We start from the raw sequence: 19,543 nt of genomic DNA on the forward strand, positions 1-19,543 counted from the left end.
TATTAATACTACGTACGATATAATACGAAGAAGAAGAAGAAGAAGAAAACCGTTTTAACATATTTTTCAGTTTTAAATGTCCTCCAAAAATCAATGCCTTCCACATTATACCATCATACCTTCATTGTTTTCTGTATGATTTAATGAGTTAAATTAGATAAAGTGCCTGATGACCTTAATTTACTTTGATTGGTTTTCAGTTTTATGGATACATATGCGATTAAATTAGATTAAATGGAGTGCCTGATGACCTTTGACCCGGTATAATTGGCTCCACAGCGCCACCTCCGGCCTGCAGAAACTTTTTCCTGCCGTTGTGACTTCCTGTTTTGTCCGGGGCAGAGCCTGCTCTGTCCTCCGCTCCTCTCCACTGTTGTCTTCGGTCTCTTTGTTTGATTATTAAACTCTCCTCCTCTCCTTCGCCTCCTCCTCGCTCCTCCATTACTCCAACACACAGACCACCGCCAACTAACAGTCAACCCCGCCAGGAGGATCCGCATCCAGCGACCGGTACACAGAGCAGGGAGCCCGGACTGAGTTCACAGGAGGAGCCGGTGTTTGTCTGGTTCTAATGCTGATGGAGTATACCTAAACTGTCTGTCCTCTCAAATCACACATAGAGCGTCTCTGATGGCAATGCGAATTATACTGTATGCTAATTAGCCTACTCTGCTAACCAATTGACTTGAATTGAACCAAAGTTAAACTAGCTACATTAGTTAACGCTGCCGCTTTTCCACCCCTGACTTCGACTTTATCTCCGTCCGTTTGCCTGTTTTTTAAAAGCTAATTGGGTTAACTATTAAATCTAAAGGTGCTAATTTAGAGAGCAGCTAGCCTCGACTGGATGTGGTTTAAAGCGTTGTTTTCAATGTAATCCGGTCTGGTTTACATAGAGGGTTTAAACCAGTCGGTCTGCGGTTTAAACCTTGGTGTAAATGTAGTGTTAGTTCGGTCAAATGTGGGGTAAAATGACGCTTTAAATGCTGCCAGACAGACAGTCTCGTATTAGACTATTTAACCCAAACTAAATGTAAGAGGGGTCTGGAAACAGGAACTTCCTGTCTACTTCCTGTGTTGACCTGTGGTATAATCTGTTGAGTACTTGGGTCTAGAGGCATGTAGTCTCAGTTCTGGATCACAAGTGATTTTTGTTTTATAGTTAAATCAGACTTTTGTTTAACGAGGTTTTGAAAGTAGTCTGGTTGGTTGATTTTAGTAAATGTCTGCTTTAAAACTGGGTTTAATTTGAGTTTGAATGATTGAGAACTGAGGTAAACCAGGCTGTTAAAATACATGTGTTGTGTACTGAGTTCACTGGGGGGAGAAGCAGGTAGTCCCGGATTTAGGCCAGTTCTTGTTCTTGGGTTTGGAGTTAGAATTTTCTTGAAAGTAGTTTGACTTAACATAGAGACGTACATTATACCAGCCTGGTTGAAACTGGGTTTTAAGGTACTCTGATTTTGTTGAAATAGACTTTTGAATTCTGACTGGTGAACTGGTGTAAAACCAGGTTCTGAGTTTAGTCTCTCCCAGTTTTAGTCTTTAGTTGTTTTGTTAATGGTTTCTTAAATGGGTTTTTGAATGTAGCCTTGTCTGGCTGTCTCGTGAAAATAGTCTGTTGTGGTCCGTAGATTTGTGGTGGTCTTGGATGCAGTTATTCCAGGTCTAAGCAGGGTTTAGTCCCATGTTTAGCTCATGATGGCAGAGCTCCACCAGACTCCTACCTCGCTCTGCTGCTGCCGAAAATCCCTGCCGGTCTCCGGGGCCCAGTGTGTCGGGGACTCAGTGTGCCGGCCATCAGCGGGTCCGGGTCCTGGAACCCTGCTGTGCCCCCTGGTGGATGTGGCTTCTGTGTCTAACTTCCGCTGCTTCCAGCTGCGACATCTCCACCTGGACCTGCGGCTCAACTTTGCTGTGAAGGAGATGAGCGGCTGGCTGGTTCTGAACCTGGTCCCGGTCCAGCCAGGGGTGCATACCCTGGTGCTGGACTCCCACCCCTCCCTTCTCATCCACTCTATAGACTGTAAGTTCCCCGGGGCCGGACAGGAGGAGCCGGTCTCGCTCACGTACCGGGTCGACCCGTTCACAGACTACGGCTCATCACTGAACATCAGCCTGCCGACAGCAGCGGTGAAACTGGGCCGGCTGATCCAGATCACTGTCCGCTACACCACCACAGACGGACCAGCGGTAAGGAGACCAGAATACGTTATTGATCGTGAATATTATTGATTACTCTGGTATGTAGCCCTCGGTTATATAGTGTGTGTGTGTGTGTGTGTGTGTGTGTGTGTGTGTGTGTGTGTGTGTGTGTCTGTGTCTGTGTGTGTGTGTGTGTGTGTGTGTAGATCTGGTGGCTGGACTCTGAGCTCACCTGTGGTCAGTCTCGTCCTCTGGTCTTCACTCAGGGTCACTCTGTGTGTAATCGTTCCTTCTTCCCCTGCTTCGACACACCTGCTGTCAAGAGCACGTATACGGCAACTGTCAGGGTGAGTTGTGACCTCTGACCCCTAACCCACACCTGTACAACATTTTAAACAAAAATATGATCCTCAGTTATCATCACAGGAAGTCAACCATCTGCCTAGACATCAGCCCCTTTTAGACAGTCTTTTCAGTGTGTGTGTGTGTGTGTGTATATGTATATATATATATATATATATATATATATATATATACTGATTCTTGAGATAAGGGACAAAACATGTCCCACATCAAAATGTTGCAATTTGTCTTAAAAATAATAAATTCTTTATTTTTAAAAAGGCTTTAAAAGTTGGATATGAAAGACTTTTGTATGTGTACACCCTTAGTTTTGTATATATTTATATTATTTCATAGTAATTTGATAAAATACCGGCACTGTACTATGAAAGCCCATGCAAATTAACTCGTCCTCCGTAGAGGTCACAGTATCAAACTGCCGAAAATAAGTGTTTTAAAATGCCCAAAATGTCCAAATATTAATATGAGGTTAATTGTATAGCTTAATAAAAGACCACAAAACATTTAAAGTGGACATTCCATTATTTTATACATTTACCACAGCCTCTCAAAGTTTGTCCTTAATTCATGTCAACTCTGTAAGATATTTTTCAAATTCTAAATAAATCAGGCATATTTTGGTCAGCCTTAACCCCCTTTGACTCTTTGATGGATGCAGCAGTCCAACACATGGTCTCTTAAGTTTTACATTTTTAAAATATTCAGCAAACAAGTTAAAATCTAGTGTGTGTCAACACTGTCTTCAAATTAGGGGTGATTTCAATCAATAATTTTGAAATAAAATATTAATTATTCATTATTCATTATTCATAAATTTGAATATTCCCACCCATTCTAGGTCAGTGCCCACGACCCACCTCCCCATCCTCCGCTCATTAGAGCATTCATAATGTCTTCTTGGGGATCCGCCCAGTATGTCTGCCCAGTATTTGTATGCAGAAACACCAAAATCATATCAAATCGTTCGGGAAGTCCTTACAGCGATGATAAGACCTACCGTTTTGTCAGAAACAGCCCAAATGTGAGACCAGCTCAGAAGCAGAAAATGGCTCTTTTTCTCCAAGTTTCTGTCTCCCTCAGCCTGGTGGGGACTTCAAGTGGCCACAGCTACAGTTAAAGGGATAGTTCACCGCCACGCAGGTGGTCTGGTGGTTAAGAGCGCATGTACGCATCTAGGCATATATGCAGCTGGCCCCTGGTTCGAATCCTGACCGGAGGTCCTTTGCTGCATGTCACCACCCCCTCCCCATGTTTCCTCTCTGACCACTGCTAAATAAAAGGCGTCTATGCCAGAAGAAAAATCTTAACAAAACAAAAACAAAGGGACAGTTCAACATTTTGGCAAATTGGCCCATTGCCATAATCCCTATATTCACAGTTCATTACCTTTATTTGTCGGTGTAAACTATTTTTAGCTGCTCAGAACTTTGCTACAGAGGCTAACGGGATTTCCTGGTTTCCCTCATCAAACTCATCAAATACACAATCCAACAACTCCAAAATGCTTTTGTGGACAAGTTGTGACCTGCACATTCACCACGCTATGTGATGAAAATGTAACGTTACGAGACGGAGCCGTTTTAGAGGTAAATTCATGTTTTTCAGCAAGCAGTCTCTGTATTTGTCTCTAAAACAACTCCGTCTCATTTGAAATCTCTGAAGAATCTCATCATAATGTACACACTGCCCCTGTGGTCTGTTCAAAATTTCCCCAGGAACATTTTGACATTTTCATGTGTGCCTTAAAGATCCTGTGACCAGGTACTCCTTGTTTGAAGTTTGATACCCTTTCCCTTGATAGTCTCTCCCTTTGCCATGTTCAGAACATGGTGCATATCCCTATATTAACACATACATACATACATACTGACACATACATACATACATTTAGTGTTCAGCTGGTGCAAACATCTTCAAACTGGTCTGATGAAACCAAACTCGGGACCAGACCGGTACAGTGACTGTTACAAGAAGCTGCTCCAGAGTGGAACAGAATGAGACTCTAGATTATATCAGACTCCGGGGGGAAAGTTGCAGCAGTCAGACTTAAAAAAAAAAAAAAAAAAATAGAATTATGATATTGCAGTAGTAGTAGTATTTCTTGTTCTTCTGCAGGTTCCAGACGGAGTGACGGTTCTGATGAGTGCTTCTCGGAGCTCGTACTCCAAACAGGACCGGGTCTTTCAGTTCTCCATGGAGTTTCCTGTCCCGTCCTACCTCGTGGCCTTGGTAGCTGGAGAGCTGCAGCATGTCGACGTGGGCCCACGGTCAGTCATACTGGTTTCTACTCTGGTTTCTACTCTGGTCTACCCTCTTTCAGTTTTCTTCCTTCCTTTGTTTGTTTTGGCCGTTAGTTTTGCAACAGTTTTACTTTTAGTGAAAAATGCGTATTTTGTTTGTTGTTTTAGCTTCCATCCATCCATTGTCTACCGCTTGTCCTGTATTCAGGGTCGCGGGGTGTTGTTTTAGCTTAATTGTTTGAATGTTTTCCTGATGTCCAGGAGTCGTGTGTGGGCGGAGCCATGTCTGTTGTCATGTGCAGTGAAGAAACTAGGGGGCAGCGTTGAGCGATGGTTGGCTGTCGCTGAGCAGCTGTTTGGTCCGTACCTGTGGGGCAGGTGAGTTCAAAGTCTAGCGGGTTTTACACTGTGAAGGTGATTAAAACATATGAGGCATTATCACTGACTGATCCTCAGGTGTGACATCGTGTTCCTTCCCCCATCCTTTCCCATCGTTGCCATGGAGAACCCCTGCCTCACCTTCATTATCGCCTCCATCCTGGAGAGCAGCGAGTTTTTGCTGATCGACGTCGTCCACGAGATCGCCCACGGCTGGTTCGGTAACGCCGTCACCAACGCCACCTGGGAGGAGATGTGGCTGAGCGAGGGGCTGGCCACCTACGCCCAGCGCCGCATCACTACTGAGGCTTATGGTAAGAGCGCTAATACTATGACTTTACGGAGTACTGGATGACACGTAGTAATGTTTCCCTCCTTGTCTTCAGGTGAGGCGTTCACCTGTCTGGAAACTGCTGTCCGATTGGACGCCCTACATAGACAGCTGCGTCTCCTTGGCGACAACAACCCTGTGAGCAAACTGCAGGTCAAGTTTGAGCCAGGTAACACACACACACACACACACACACACACACACACACACACCGATTGTCGGTGCCCACACTGTCCCTCAGACCGACTTAGATCACCGTTGTCCTCTGTGTCCCCTCCAGGTGTGAACCCCAGCTCTCTGATGAATCTTTTCACATATGAGAAAGGTTTCTGTTTTGTTGCATACCTGTCTCAGCTCTGTGGAGACGTCAGACGCTTCGACTGTTTCCTCAGGGTCAGCAAACACACACACACACACACACACACACACACACACACACACACACACACACACACACACACACACAAACGTACACTATATTATAAGTATTCACTCACCCATCCAAATAATATAAATCAGGTGTTCACCTCCATGGCCACAGGTGTATTAAAGCAAGCACCTAGGCATGCAGACTGTTTCTACAAACATTTGTGAAAGAATGGGTCGCTCTCAGGAGCTCAGTGAATTCCAGCGTGGTACTGTGATAGGATGCCACCTGTGCAACAGGTCCAGTCGTGAAATTTCCTCCCTCCTAAATATTCCACAGTCAACTGTCAGTGGGATTATAACAAAGTGGAAGTGATTGGGAACGACAGCAACTCAGCCAAGAAGTGATAGACCACGTAAAATGACGGAGCGGGGTCAGCGGATGCTGAGGCACATAGTGCACAGAGGTCACCAACTTTCTGCAGAGTCAATCGCTGCAGACCTCCAAACTTTATGTGGCCTTCAGATTAGCTAAAGACCAGTGTAGAGAGCTTCATGGAATGGGTTTCCATGGCGATCAGCTGCATCCAAGCCATACATCAGCAATTGCAATGCAAAGCGTCGGATGCAGTGGTGTAAAGCACGTCACTACTGGACTCTAGAGCAGTGGAGACGCGTTCTCTGGAGTGACCAATCACACTTCTCCATCTGGCAATCTGATGGACGAGTCTGGGTTTGGCCGTTGCCAGGACAACGGTACTTGTCTGATTTCATTGTGCCACGTGTAAAGTTTGGTGGAGGGGGATTATGGTGTGGGGGTGTTTTTCAGGAGCTGGGCTTGTCCTCTTAGTTCCAGTGAAAGGAACTCTGAATGCTTCAGCATACCAAGAGATGTTGGACAATTCCATGCTCCCAACTTTGTGGAACAGTTTGGGGATGGCCCCTTCCTGTTCCAACATGACTGTGCACCAGTGCACAAAGCAAGGTCCATAAAGACATGGATGAGTGAGTTTAGTGTGGATGAACTTGACTGGCCTGCACAGAGTCCTGACCTTAACCCAATAGAACACCTTTGGGATGAATTAGAGTGGAGACTGAGATCCAGGCCTTCCCGTCCAACATCAGTGTTTGACCTCACAAATACACTGGAATTTTCTGGAAGAATGGTCAAAAAGTCCCATAAACACACTCCTAAACCTTATGGAAAGCCTTCCAAAAGAGTTGAAGCTGTTATAGCTGCTAAGGGTGGGCCGACGTCATATTAAACCCTATGGATTAAGAATGGGATGTCACTTAAGTTAATATGAGAGTCAAGGCAGGTGAACGAATACTTTTGGCATTAGGGTGATGCGCAACCATTCAAACATACTACCGGGTTTCTAACGACACAAAGCTTCATGCAAATGAGTGAAGTATTCCTTTAAAGCTTTAATCAGATTGTCGTCTGGCACAAATTCACATTCTCATTGTGTTGCTCACAATAGAAATTTACTATTGTTAATTATTAGTACTCACTGGAAGGATGGAGGTCTGGAGTCTCCGATCACACCTGTCCTCTCTATGGGGGGCGGGGCCAGGCTGGTGGGCGTGGCTATAGACTGAAGGTCTGACCCCCTGAAATCGGACTGACAGGTGTCTGCAGACACCAGCTGGAGAAGAGAGCTGTGTGTGTGTGTGTTTGTGTGTGTGTGTGTGTGTGTGTGTGTGTGTGTGTGTGTGTGTGTGTGTGTGTGTGTGTCTGTGTGTGTGTCTGTGTGTGTGTCTGTGTGTGTGTCTGTGTGTGTGTCTGTGTGTGTGTCTGTGTGTGTGTCTGTGTGTGTGTCTGTCTGTCTGTCTGTCTGTCTGTCTGTCTGTCTGTCTGTCTGTCTGTGGGGTGCAGAATTATTAGGAAAGTTGTATTTTTGAGGATTCATTTTATTATTGAACAACAATTATGTTCTCAATCAACCCAAAAGACTCATAATATCAAAGCTGAATATTTCTGGAAGTTGGAGTGGGGCTTTTTTAGTTTTGGCTATCTTAGGAGGCTTAGTGTGTGTGCAGGTAACTTTTACTGTGCAGAATTATTAGACAACTGAATAAAAACCAAATATATACCCATCTCACTTATTTATTTTCACCAGGTAAACCAATATAACAACTCAAAATATACAAATAAACATTTCTGACATTCAAAAACAAAACAAAAACAATTCAGTGACCAATATAGCCACCTTTCTTTACGAGGACACTCAAAAGCCTTCCATCCATTGATTCTGTCAGTTTCTTGATCTGTTCACGATCAACATTGCGCGCAGCAGCAACCATAGCCTCCCAGACACTGTTCAGAGAGGTGTACTGTTTTCCCTCCCTGTAAATCTCACGTTTTATGAGGGACCACAGGTTCTCTATGGGGTTCAGATCAGGTGAACAAGGGGGCCATGTCATTAATTTTTCTTCTTTTAGACCTTTACTGGCCAGCCACGCTGTGGTGTATTTGGATGCATGTGATGGAGCATTGTCCTTTATGAAAATCATGGTCTTCTTGAAAGATGCCGACTTCTTCCTGTACCACTGCTTGAAGAAGGTGTCTTCCAGAAACTGGCAGTAGGACTGGGAGTTGAGTTTGACTCCATCCTCAACCCGAAAGCTCATCTTTGATGATACCAGCCCATACCAGTACCCCACCTCCACCTTGCTGGCGTCTGAATCGGAGTGGAGCTCTCTGCCCTTTACTGATCCAGCCACGGGCCCATCCATCTGGCCCATCAAGACTCATTCTCATTTCATCAGACCATAAAACCTTAGAAAAATCAGTCTTAAGATATTTCTTGGCCCAGTCTTGACGTTTTATCTTGTGTTTCTTGTTCAATGGTGGTCGTTTTTCAGCAGTCCTTACCTTGGCCATGTCCCTGAGTATTGCACACCTTGTGCTTTTTGACACTCCAGTAACGTTGCAACTCTGAAATATGGCAAAACTGGTGGCAAGTGGCATCTTGGCAGCTTCACGCTTGATTTTCCTCAATTCACGGGCAGTTACTTTGCGCCTTTTTCTTTCAACACGCTTCTTGCGACCCTGTTGGCTATATATATATATATATATATATGTATACATATATGTATACATATATGTATATATTAGAGGTGTAACGATTCATTCGATTAATCGATTAATCGATTGTCAGTCCTATAGATTCTACTAAATCGATATATATATATATATATATATATATATATATATATATACATATATATACACTCAACAAAAATATAAACGCAACACTTTTGTTTTTGCTCCCATTTTTCATGAGATGGACTTAAAGATCTAAAATTCATTCCAGATACACAATATTACCATTTCTCTCAAACATTGTTCACAAATCTGTCTAAATGTGTGATAATGAGCACTTCTGCTTTGCTGAGATAATCCATCCCACCTCACAGGTGTGCCACATCAAGATGCTGATCTGACATCATGATTAGTGCACAGGTGTACCTTATACTGCCCACAATAAAAGGCCACTCTGAAATGTGCAGTTTTGTCTCACAGCAAAATGCCACAGATGCCACAAGCATTGAGGGAGCGTGCAATTGGCAGGCTGACAGCAGGAATGTCAACCAGATCTGTTGCTCGTGCATTGAATGTTAATTTCTCCACCATAAGCCGTCTCCAAAGGCGTTTCAGAGAATATGGCAGTACATCCAACCGGCCTCACAACCGCAGACCACGTGTAACCACACCAGCCCAGGACCTCCACATCCAGCAGGTTCACCTCCAAGATCGTCTGAGACCAGCCACTCAGACAGCTGCTGAAACAATTGGTTTGCATAACCAAACAATTTCTGCACAAACTGTCAGAAACCGTCTCAGGGAAATTCAACTGCATGCTCGTCGTCCTCATCGGGGTCTTGACCTGACTCCAGCTCTTCGCCGTAACAGACTTGAGTGGGCAAATGCTCACATTCGATGGCGTCTGGCACGTTGGAGAGGTGTTCTCTTCACGGATGAATCTCGGTTTACATTGTTCAGGGCAGATGGCAGACAGCGTGTGTGGCGTCGTGTGGGTGAGCGCTTTGCTGATGTCAATGTTGTGGATCGAGTGGCCCATGGTGGTGGTGGGGTTATGGTATGGGCAGGCATCTGTTATGGGCGAAGAACACAGGTGCATTTTATTGATGGCATTTTGAATGCACAGAGATACCGTGATGAGATCCTGAGGCCCATTGTTGTGCCATACATCCATGAACATCACCTCATGTTTCAGCAAGATAATGCACGGCCCCATGTTGCAAGGATCTGTACACAATTCTTGGAAGCTGAAAATGTCCCAGTTCTTGCATGGCCAGCATACTCACCGGACATGTCACCCATTGAGCATGTTTGGGATGTGCTTGACCGGCGTATACGACAGCGTGTACCAGTTCCCACTAATATCAAGCAACTTCGCACAGCCATTGAAGAGGAGTGGACCAACATTCCACAGGCCACAATTGACAATCTGATAAACTCTATGCGAAGAAGATGTGTTGCACTGCATGAGGCAAATGGTGGTCACACCAGATACTGACTGGTTCTGAGTCCCCAGACCCCCAATAAAGCAAAAAAATGCACATTTCAGGGTGGCCTTTTATTGTGGACAGTCTAAGGCACACCTGTGCACTAATCATGATGTCAGATCAGCATCTTGATGTGGCTAGGGCTGCAACGATTCATCGAGTTACTCGATTAACTCGATTATGAAAATTCCTCGAGGCAAAACATCTGCCTCGAAGCCTCGTTAAATTCCTATGACGCGCCTATGTGCAGGGATCCGATTGTTCCACACGGACCGTTGTTCAGGAAGCACACCAGCGCGTCATACACGGTCATTCATTCTGAATTTAGTTGGCGGAAAGTCAGCCTCAGAATGTCCGTAAACGACAGAGAGTATCGGGGCTAAACAACGGTATCCTGCTTGCCCATGTGAGCGATTTATTTCTGACAACAAAACGAATGCGTAAAGTTGTAAAATGTGTGACTAGATGTCTCCTCGTCTCCGTGGCGCATTTATCCGTTTTGTTTATGTATATCGATCACTTCTCATCCGCCATCTTGCGAGTGACGTTTATGCATCGGACGCTCGTATTGGCTCCCGTAGCAGCTTTTACAGCCAATCGGAAAGCCTGATTTACGCTTGGCTGTGAGTTGTTGTGTTTGCCCAAACGGACGGAGGAGTTCAAAGCAGAGAAAAGAACGGTCAAACAGTTACTGTAGTGATAGAGAAAGTTAAATACATAAATGGCACAGAAGAAGTACACTATATACACACATATTAAGGGCAGGGAGAGGAAAGGGCCATTGCTGGCAAAACAAAACGTAAATTAAATGTTATCCAAGTTGATTTAACTGTATTGTTGTTAAATTCTCACTGGCACTTAATAAATGGGCTTAGTTTTGGAGCCAAATTTTGGAGTTGGAATGAATACCTCTGTTTATTTTTTTTAGAAATGCTTGATCATTTTACAGCCACATCATTTTCGTTATGCATTATTTGTTTTGGTTGTTTAAAAACGCAATTTTTTTTTATCCGATTCCTCGATTAATCGATCGATAAAGTGCTAAATTAATCGATCGATAAAGTGCTAAATTAATCGATTACAAAAAGAATCGATAGCTGCAGCCCTAGATGTGGCACACCTGTGAGGTGGGATGGATTCCCTCAGCAAAGCAGAAGTGCTCACTATCACACATTTAGACTGATTTGTGAACAATGTTTGAGAGAAATGGTAATATTGTGTATCTGGAATGAATTTTAGATCTTTAAGTCCATCTCATGAAAAATGGGAGCAAAAACAAAAGTGTTGCGTTTATATTTTTGTTGAGTGTATATACATTTATATATATATATATATATATATATATATATATATATATATATATATATATATATATATATATATATATATATATATATATATATATATATATATATATGTATTTGATGTCAGGGATGACTGTAAACTATCACTCTATTTGGTTCAGTTCTGTTTTTTAAGAAACTTGAAAGGAGAAATGAGCTGTAGTAATTTCTAGAAACATAGTTGATCTATTAATTATGTGTGCTGTTTGTATTAGAGTTTAGCTTCTCTGCCCGACCCGAAATTTCCCACCACTACCCTCGGGCAGGGCCTTTAAACAAGCGTTTGTGTTCGTTTGTGTTCCTTTGGTCGTTCCTTTGGTCGGTCGGTCGGTCGGTCGGTCGGTTGGTCGGTCGGTCGTTCGGTCGTTGTTTTTTTAAATTTTTTTTATTATTATCATTGCTCTATTGGCCTAATCTGAGGAGAAGGCTAGGCATAAACATTAAATATTATTGGTTATATGTTTAGCAGAGTAGGTCTATGTAAGAAATGTGTACAAAATTACACAAAGTAAGACAATTAACGTTGAGCAGGTCATCAGGAAAGTCCGAGGTACAGGATCATTTCAAGTGACTAGTGGGAGAATAAGGCGATAATAAGGCTTTGTCCAGTCATATCCTAATCGCGGCACTAAGATAGCCTATAAAATTATTTGTAGCCTATATTTTTGTGACTTTGTGACCCCACTTCCCAAGGATATGCACATACAACAGCCTCATGCATTAAAAATAATTGTCGGGTTGAAATCGGGCTCGGGCTCTTAATTACAGTTAATGTGTCGGGCCGGTCCGGGTTCGGACAGAACATGCACGGGCTCGGGTAGGGTCGGGCTTGATTTTCTGGGCCCAAACTAAGCTCTAGTTTGTATGTATCTGTGTAATATATGTGGTGTGGTTTGGTGTGTTTTCAGGATTACATCTCAGAGTTTAAGTTTAAAAGCGTGGTGGCTCAGGACCTCATCGATTACTTCCTGGGTTATTTCCCTGAGCTGATGGACGCTGCAGTCTCCCAGAGAGAGGGTAAGGACGGGACGGGGGATATGTAGTAGTGGAGGAAGTACTTTACTCAGATCCTTAGAAATACCACAGCATTACTTTAGTAAAAGTACAGACGTATGATCAGCAAAATGTACTTAAAGTATCATTAGTAGTAAATAAAACTGTCAGATAAGTGAAGCACACTTTGTGTGTTTGCATCAGGTCTGGAGTTTGAGCGCTGGCTCAGTGGGTCTGGACCTCCTCTGTATGAGCCGGACCTGTCAGCAGGGAGCGCTCTGACCCAGCCCGTCCAGGACCTGTGTGACCTGTGGAGGAGCAGCGACTCCCCCAACATGCAGACTCTGGAGACCTTTGACCTCTCAGCCTGGAGCACCTTTCAGATCGTCCTGTTCCTGGATCGCATGCTAGACCTGTCCCCTCTGCCCCAAGGTACTAATACTAATAGCATGCTGGACCTGTCCCCTCTTCCCCATGGTACTAATACTGATACTACAATAACGCAAGAAATAGACCATTCATAAGTATATTTAGTACCAGAACACCAAAGACCAAAGGTCGATGATCGACTTTGTGGTTATATCATCAGACCTAAAGCCCTATGTCTTGGACACTTGGGTAAAGAGAGGTGCAGAGCTTTCAACTGATCACCACCTGCTAGTGAGTTGGATCAGATGGCGGATGAGGCTACCAGACAGACCTGGTAAAGCCAAATATGTTGTGAGGGTGAACTGGGAACGTCTGGCGAGTCCCCTGTCCTCGAAGTCTTAAACTCTCACCTCTGGATGTTTTTTTCGTTCATTGTGGGGACAAGGAATCTGAGTGGGCAATGTTCAAAGCTTCCATTGTGGAACCGGCTGCTAGGTGTTGTGGACGGAAGGTCATAGGTACCTGTATTAGTGGTAACCTAAGGACACGCTGGAAGAAGGAAGCCTTTTGGACTTGGCTCGCCAGGGTTCTCCAGAAAAAGCAGACAGGTACCAGTTGGCCAGAAGGGATGCAGCTGCGGCGGCAGCCAAAACAAAAACCTGGGTTTGGGATGAGTTCTTGGAAACGACGGAGAAGGACTTACTGTTGGCCGAATGAAGCTCTGGACAGTGCTTGGCCGACATGCCTCTTCATCGTCTCAAGGTTGGGGATGGGTAGTGGCAGACCGGGGTGGTTATTCCCACTTTTAAAAGGAGAGCTGGAGATGTTCCCAATGGGTGTGGGCCTCTGCTGGGACTGTCACTGACTCTATTATTGATTTATCATGGACAGGATTTTACGGTCCAGTAGGGTAGGAGAGTTCAGGGACCTCAGAATTGCATCTTTGCTTTTTGCAGTTGTTGTGGTTCTGTTGGCTCCTTCAGACCTTCAGCACATACTGGGGCTGTTCAAGTGTGAAGCAGTAAAGATGATTCACCTTCATGTCTGAGGCCATGGTTCTCTGATAGAAATGGTCGGTTGAATGAGTGAGTTGAGTGAGTTGCCGCCCCAAATGAGAGAGTTCAAGTTATTGGGGTCTTGTTCACGATGATATGGATCGTGAGATGGACAGGTGGTTCTGTTTCAGCACTGATGTGGGAGATGTACCTGACCGTTGTGGTGAAGAGGGAGCTGAGCCGGAATGCTTTTGAGTTACCAGTCCTTCTACGTTCTGACCCTCACCCATGGTCATGATCTTTGGGTAGTGGCTGAAAGAATATGATGGTAGAAACAAGCTAGTGAAATGAGCTTCCTTTGTAGGGCGACTGGGCTCAGCCTTAGAGACCAGGGGGAAGAGCTCAGACATCCAGAGGGAAGTCGGAGTAGCGAAGCTCCTCCTTCACATTGAATGGCGGTTCAACATTTGATCAGGACCCCCTGGAATGCCTCCCTTTTTAAAGGTTTTCTGTGTACCTGCTAAGAGGTCCCAGGGTGGATCCAGAACACGTGGGACGGACTTTCTCTCGGGTTTGGTCTGGGAACGCCACGGGGTCTCCCAGGAGGAGCTGGAGTAGGTTGCTGGAGAGAGGGATGTCTGGAATGTCCTTTTAAGTCTGCTTCCCCCACGACCTGGATAAGAGGAAGATAATGTATGAATACTACTAACGCTCCTGTCAAAACAGAGCAGAGTGGAAATATGACAATATTAATGCAGCAAAGTACTATTAATATGGCTTTTTGGTCCAGACTGGATAATCAAACACCTGTCTGTCTCTCTCTCTCCCTGTCTGTCTCCTTGTCTATCCATCTCTCTCAATATCTGTCTGCCTGCCTGCCTGCCTGTCTGTCTCTCTGTCTCTGTCCAGATGTTATGTCCCGTCTGTCAGGTTGTTACTCGTCCCTGTTTGATGGTCTGAATGCTGAAGTTCAGATCCGGTGGCTCCAGATGGTTGTGAGGAACTCCTTCTATCCTGAGCTGCCTCAAGTCCGAGCCTTCCTCCACAAACATGTGAGGAAATGATACACAACAGAGCAGTCACACCAAATGAAAATTTGCATAGCGTTACTTGCGCAAGTTTGGTCGCAGGATCATTTGTATTTATTTGTGTCGCCTGGGATGCCGCTGGACGTGCAGGAGAGGTATGGCAAGCCGTTTTAACATTTAATAGCTAGACTGAATATGTATTGCAGATATCTGTAATTCAATTCTTCCTAGTCATAAAGAACATTTCAGATATCCACAATGACATTCTTCCTATCCACAATTGTCATTTCAGATATCCACAATGGCATTCTTCCTAGGACAAATGACGTCACTTTTGCCATTCATGTGTATTGGGCTTTCAATTTCAGATATCCACAATTACATTCCGGATATCTAAAATGAACATTCTGGATATCTGCAATTCTTACTAGGAGAAACTCCCATTTCAGATATCTTCAATCCAATTGTTACTAGTCATAATTTTCATTTCAGATATCCAAACTGAAAAACTATTCCAGATATCCAGAATGTAATTTTGAATATCCAAAAATACATTGTGACTAGTAGAAATGTCGTTATGGTTATCCACAATTCATATTATGACTAGTAGAAATGTAATTTCAGATATCTACAATTAGAATTGTGACTAGGAACAATACAATTGCAGATATCCACAAATGTATTGTTGATATCTGTTGACAGGTTGACAGGTAGACAGGAAAAAATTAAAATTATGACTAGTAACAATTGGATTGAAGATATCTGAAATGGGAGTTTTTCCTAGTAAGAATTCAATTGCAGATATCCAGAATGTCCATTCTAGATATCCAGAATGTAATTGTGGATATCTGAAATTTAAAGCCCAATACACATGAATGGCAAAAGTGACGTTATTTGTCCTAGGAAGAATGCCATTGTGGATATCTGAAATGACAATTGTGGATAGGAAGAATGTCATTGTGGATATCTGAAATGTTCTTTATGACTAGGAAGAATTGAATTACAGATATCTGCAATACATATCCAGTTTAGCTATTAAATGATAAAACGGCCACTTATACTTTTTAAGGATTTTTAGATATCTTAAATGTAGTTTTGACTAGTACAATCAAAGTTGTAGATATCTTAAAATATAATTTTTACTAGTAAGAATGTATTGTGGATATCTTTAATTACCATTACAATTACCATTACCATAATAGCATTTATCCTAGTCAAAATGTAATTTTGACTAGGATAAATGCTATTATGGATATCTAAAATATAATTACAGATAGCAGTGTGGTTCGATTAAATGTTAAAACGGCTTGCCATAGGAGAGGAGGCGGGGCTTACCTCCATGTAGACACCAACAATGTTTCATCAATCATGGCTGAAATCACCACTATTCCTGCTTTGTACTGCGGAAGTCCTAGATACACCAGCTAATCAAACGTTGTCCTGTCTTGAGTTCATAACATCACCCAGAGGTGCTCGTGAAGTTACTTAAGCTGTATTTACTGTGAAGAGCACATATCACCTGGTTTACTACAGCTTTATCCACTGAAAAACAAAAACAATGTTGTTGTGATTTAATTGCAATAAATGGTTAAAAATGATACCAAAGTAAAGACATACTGAGGGGTCATTCTGTGTCATTTCACAAATGCCTCCCACCTGACCATCTCGCAATGTCCTGAAAAAATCAAAGTACAAAGACACACTTGTTAATAGGACAAATCCAAAATATTAGGTCTCTACTATCAATAGTTTTCTCATGAAACACCATTGAATGAAGGGTAGTTTAGACGGTTCTTGGCATCATACTCTGAAAAGCCATTTTTAAACAGCAATAGCTGGAAAGCTATCTCACCTGTGGCCTTCAAAATTTCTACAGTGTATATCTGTTACTAATAGCCTCCAGACATGAAATATCAGGGGTGTAGCTCAATGATAACCGTGTGTTTGGTGTGAACGTCTCTTTATATTCACCAGTAGTATGTTTATCCATAAACGACTCGTACCTACCAGTCGTGATTAACCCAAAGTCTTTCCTTTTTCTAAAGACGTCCAGGATGTACACTGTGCCGCTGTACGACGACCTGGTTGCTGGGGTGATGAAGTGCATTGCGGTGGAGATTTTCAACCAGACTCAGCGCCGCCTGCATCCGAACCTGAGACGGACGTTACAGCAGATCCTGTTCCAGACCAGCACTGCCTCAACCAACCAGAACGGCCCTGCTCTGTCCATTGTAGTACCTCCCTCCCCCTCCAATTTCCCACAGCCGCAGCCTACTGCCACAGCAACCGCCTCCGTTGCTGCTGGGACCACGGCCACCATCGCTCGGCGGGATGTCAATGTCTCTGCGTGAACAGCTGACTCAGAACTACAGATGCCGAAAGTTTGAAGAGGAAGTTGGCTCCAGAGAGTTTTAAATGTTGTGGCAGGAGGTTGATTCTGGTGAAGCGAGGGGGTGGGGGGCTCCAGGATGCTGCTTCATGAAGATCATGTGACTAATGACTGACAGAGCTCATCAGGTCCTTTAAACTGCTCAAACTGAAGTTGATACTCTGAGACGGTTCCTCTGATTTGACATCCATGCGACGGCTCTAATGACTGGACATCCCTGAGACCGGTCTTCTGAGATGAGTCCTGTGATTGGACCTCCTTGAGAGAGGTCATCTGAGACGGGTCCTGTGATTAGATGTCTTTTTTACTCCTCAGTGCAATTGAACTGGTAACTTGAAATAATCCAAACACAGTTGAATGCAATTCAAGTGGACTTTAATGGATTCACTCACAGCAGTAGTTGATTATTGATTATTTATTGTTACCATTGATTTATAGGCTCATTTCTGACAGGAAGAGGAAACTTTAGGAACCATAAAACTCAAAGAAACTAATTCACCATAACTCACCAACCACAAATATTTCAACCTATAATTTTCTTTTTGAATCTTTTCACTTTTTATTTTGTATCCTTCTTTTTCCACACTGTTAACATTATTGATTTTGTTTTTGTTTTTCTGTTTTACCTTTTGGGCAGCAAACTGAGTTTGGATTCAAAATCGATTCCAAGTGATTGTTTTTGACTGATCGATAAATCCGTCTTGCATCTCATTGAAGAAGTAAACTGTGTTGTAATCAGTTCGCACATTGAATGGAAACTGAAACATCTCTGGTTTCAGTGGGAGCTAAGCTTAGCTTTGAACTTTGTAACTGCTCTCATCATATTTGTTTTTTTTATTGTTGGATCATGCTCTTCCTGACAGAAACAAGCCACCAGAAACGTTATTTTACATGAAGCATTCACTGTATCGCTGTCAGCATTGTTGTTAAGTTAACAACATATAGCTGAAACAAACAACGTGGCTCCAGATTCATCTTCAGTTTAACTCTACCTCCTGATTCTGACTGATGCTAACGATCCTGTAGACCATGACTTGTCATGTCACATGACTCAGCAGTAAATCTAAAAAGCACCTGAGTGGCCTTAACACTGCGTCATTTCTGCTCGTCTGGTTCGTTTTCGTCCCATTAATGTTCATTCTGACTGTTTTTATCTACAGCAGCAATAAAATGATTCAGATTCACAATATTTGTACTAAACTAGCAGAAATCTTTGAGCTTGGTAAAAACCGGGAGCTGGTCTATGGACTGGGTGCCTCTGAGACAGATACTCATCAATAATTGAGGGACAATAAAGAAAATACATTTTATTTATATTTTCGACACAAATTATTTGAAGATGAAATGTCCCACTGTTCCCAGCTGTCATGAACGCCTCTTCACAGAAAGTTTGTAATATATGTTGGATGACAAATAAAACAACTACAGATTGGTATTTTGTGTTTCCAGAATGTGTTACTGGTCCTTGAAGAACCTTTTATGAAGGTGTATGGTTATTTTGAATGGACAGTCAAACATGTTCTAATATTTCACAATAAAATGTCAGCACCTTCTGAGTTAAAATAAATTCTCTGCTTTTATTTTAAAAGTATTACAATAAAAAAAACAAATGGAAATCTGTTTTCATAATAATTATGTCGGCAGTTTCTGAAATGTCTGTGGCGTTGCCTTCAAAATAAAATGCAGTTGAATCATTTAGACAGAAAACAATCCAAAGACCAAAACAAAATATTACAGGAATACATTCTGGATCAGTTCTGCTGTTGAATAAATTAAAGTTGGTACACAGATTCTAATGTTGGTTTACTGCAGATTAATTGAAGACATATTCTAAAATAATACTCTAATAAAATATAAATAGGCCACTCTTCATATTGTAGATTTCACCGCTTTTGACTGAATTTAATCATGTTAATAACATACACGTAAGATGTAAAATATAATAATTGTATTCATGGAGCCCCTTTCCTATCCAAAGTCCTACATATAAGACAATATGTTATAATTATAATTTAAAACTGGACTCAAGTAAAAACAGGTTAAACCAAAGAAAGAGGTTGTTTTAAA

At 42.8% G+C, this 19,543-nt stretch overlaps 1 protein-coding gene across 1 annotated transcript; it reads left to right on the forward strand.

The window, feature by feature from the left end:
* The first annotated feature begins 332 nt into the window (after positions 1-332).
* rnpepl1 (arginyl aminopeptidase like 1) lies at positions 333-19,017 on the forward strand. The gene is made up of 12 exons (XM_084019944.1): positions 333-633; positions 1,635-2,193; positions 2,352-2,492; positions 4,624-4,775; positions 5,010-5,126; positions 5,205-5,440; positions 5,513-5,626; positions 5,738-5,850; positions 12,611-12,719; positions 12,900-13,127; positions 14,969-15,111; positions 17,133-19,017. The coding sequence occupies exons 2-12, from the start codon at positions 1,699-1,701 to the stop codon at positions 17,436-17,438; spliced, it is 2,154 nt and encodes a 717-aa protein (XP_083876070.1). The 5' UTR covers positions 333-633; positions 1,635-1,698; the 3' UTR covers positions 17,439-19,017.
* The last annotated feature ends 526 nt before the right edge of the window (positions 19,018-19,543 follow it).

This window comes from Eutrigla gurnardus (genome assembly GCF_963514095.1).
Source record: "Eutrigla gurnardus genome assembly, chromosome: 10".
Classification (NCBI taxonomy): domain Eukaryota; kingdom Metazoa; phylum Chordata; class Actinopteri; order Perciformes; family Triglidae; genus Eutrigla; species Eutrigla gurnardus.

What these genes read in the sequence shown, in the direction of transcription:
- rnpepl1 (XM_084019944.1), top strand. Translation starts at nt 1,699, where the DNA reads ATGATGGCAGAGCTCCACCAGACTCCTACCTCGCTCTGCTGCTGCCGA. An exon ending in CATGTCGACGTGGGCCCACG is followed by an intron (nt 4,776 to 5,009) that starts GTCAGTCATACT and finishes CCTGATGTCCAG; the next exon opens with GAGTCGTGTGTGGGCGGAGC. An exon ending in GGTCCGTACCTGTGGGGCAG is followed by an intron (nt 5,127 to 5,204) that starts GTGAGTTCAAAG and finishes ACTGATCCTCAG; the next exon opens with GTGTGACATCGTGTTCCTTC.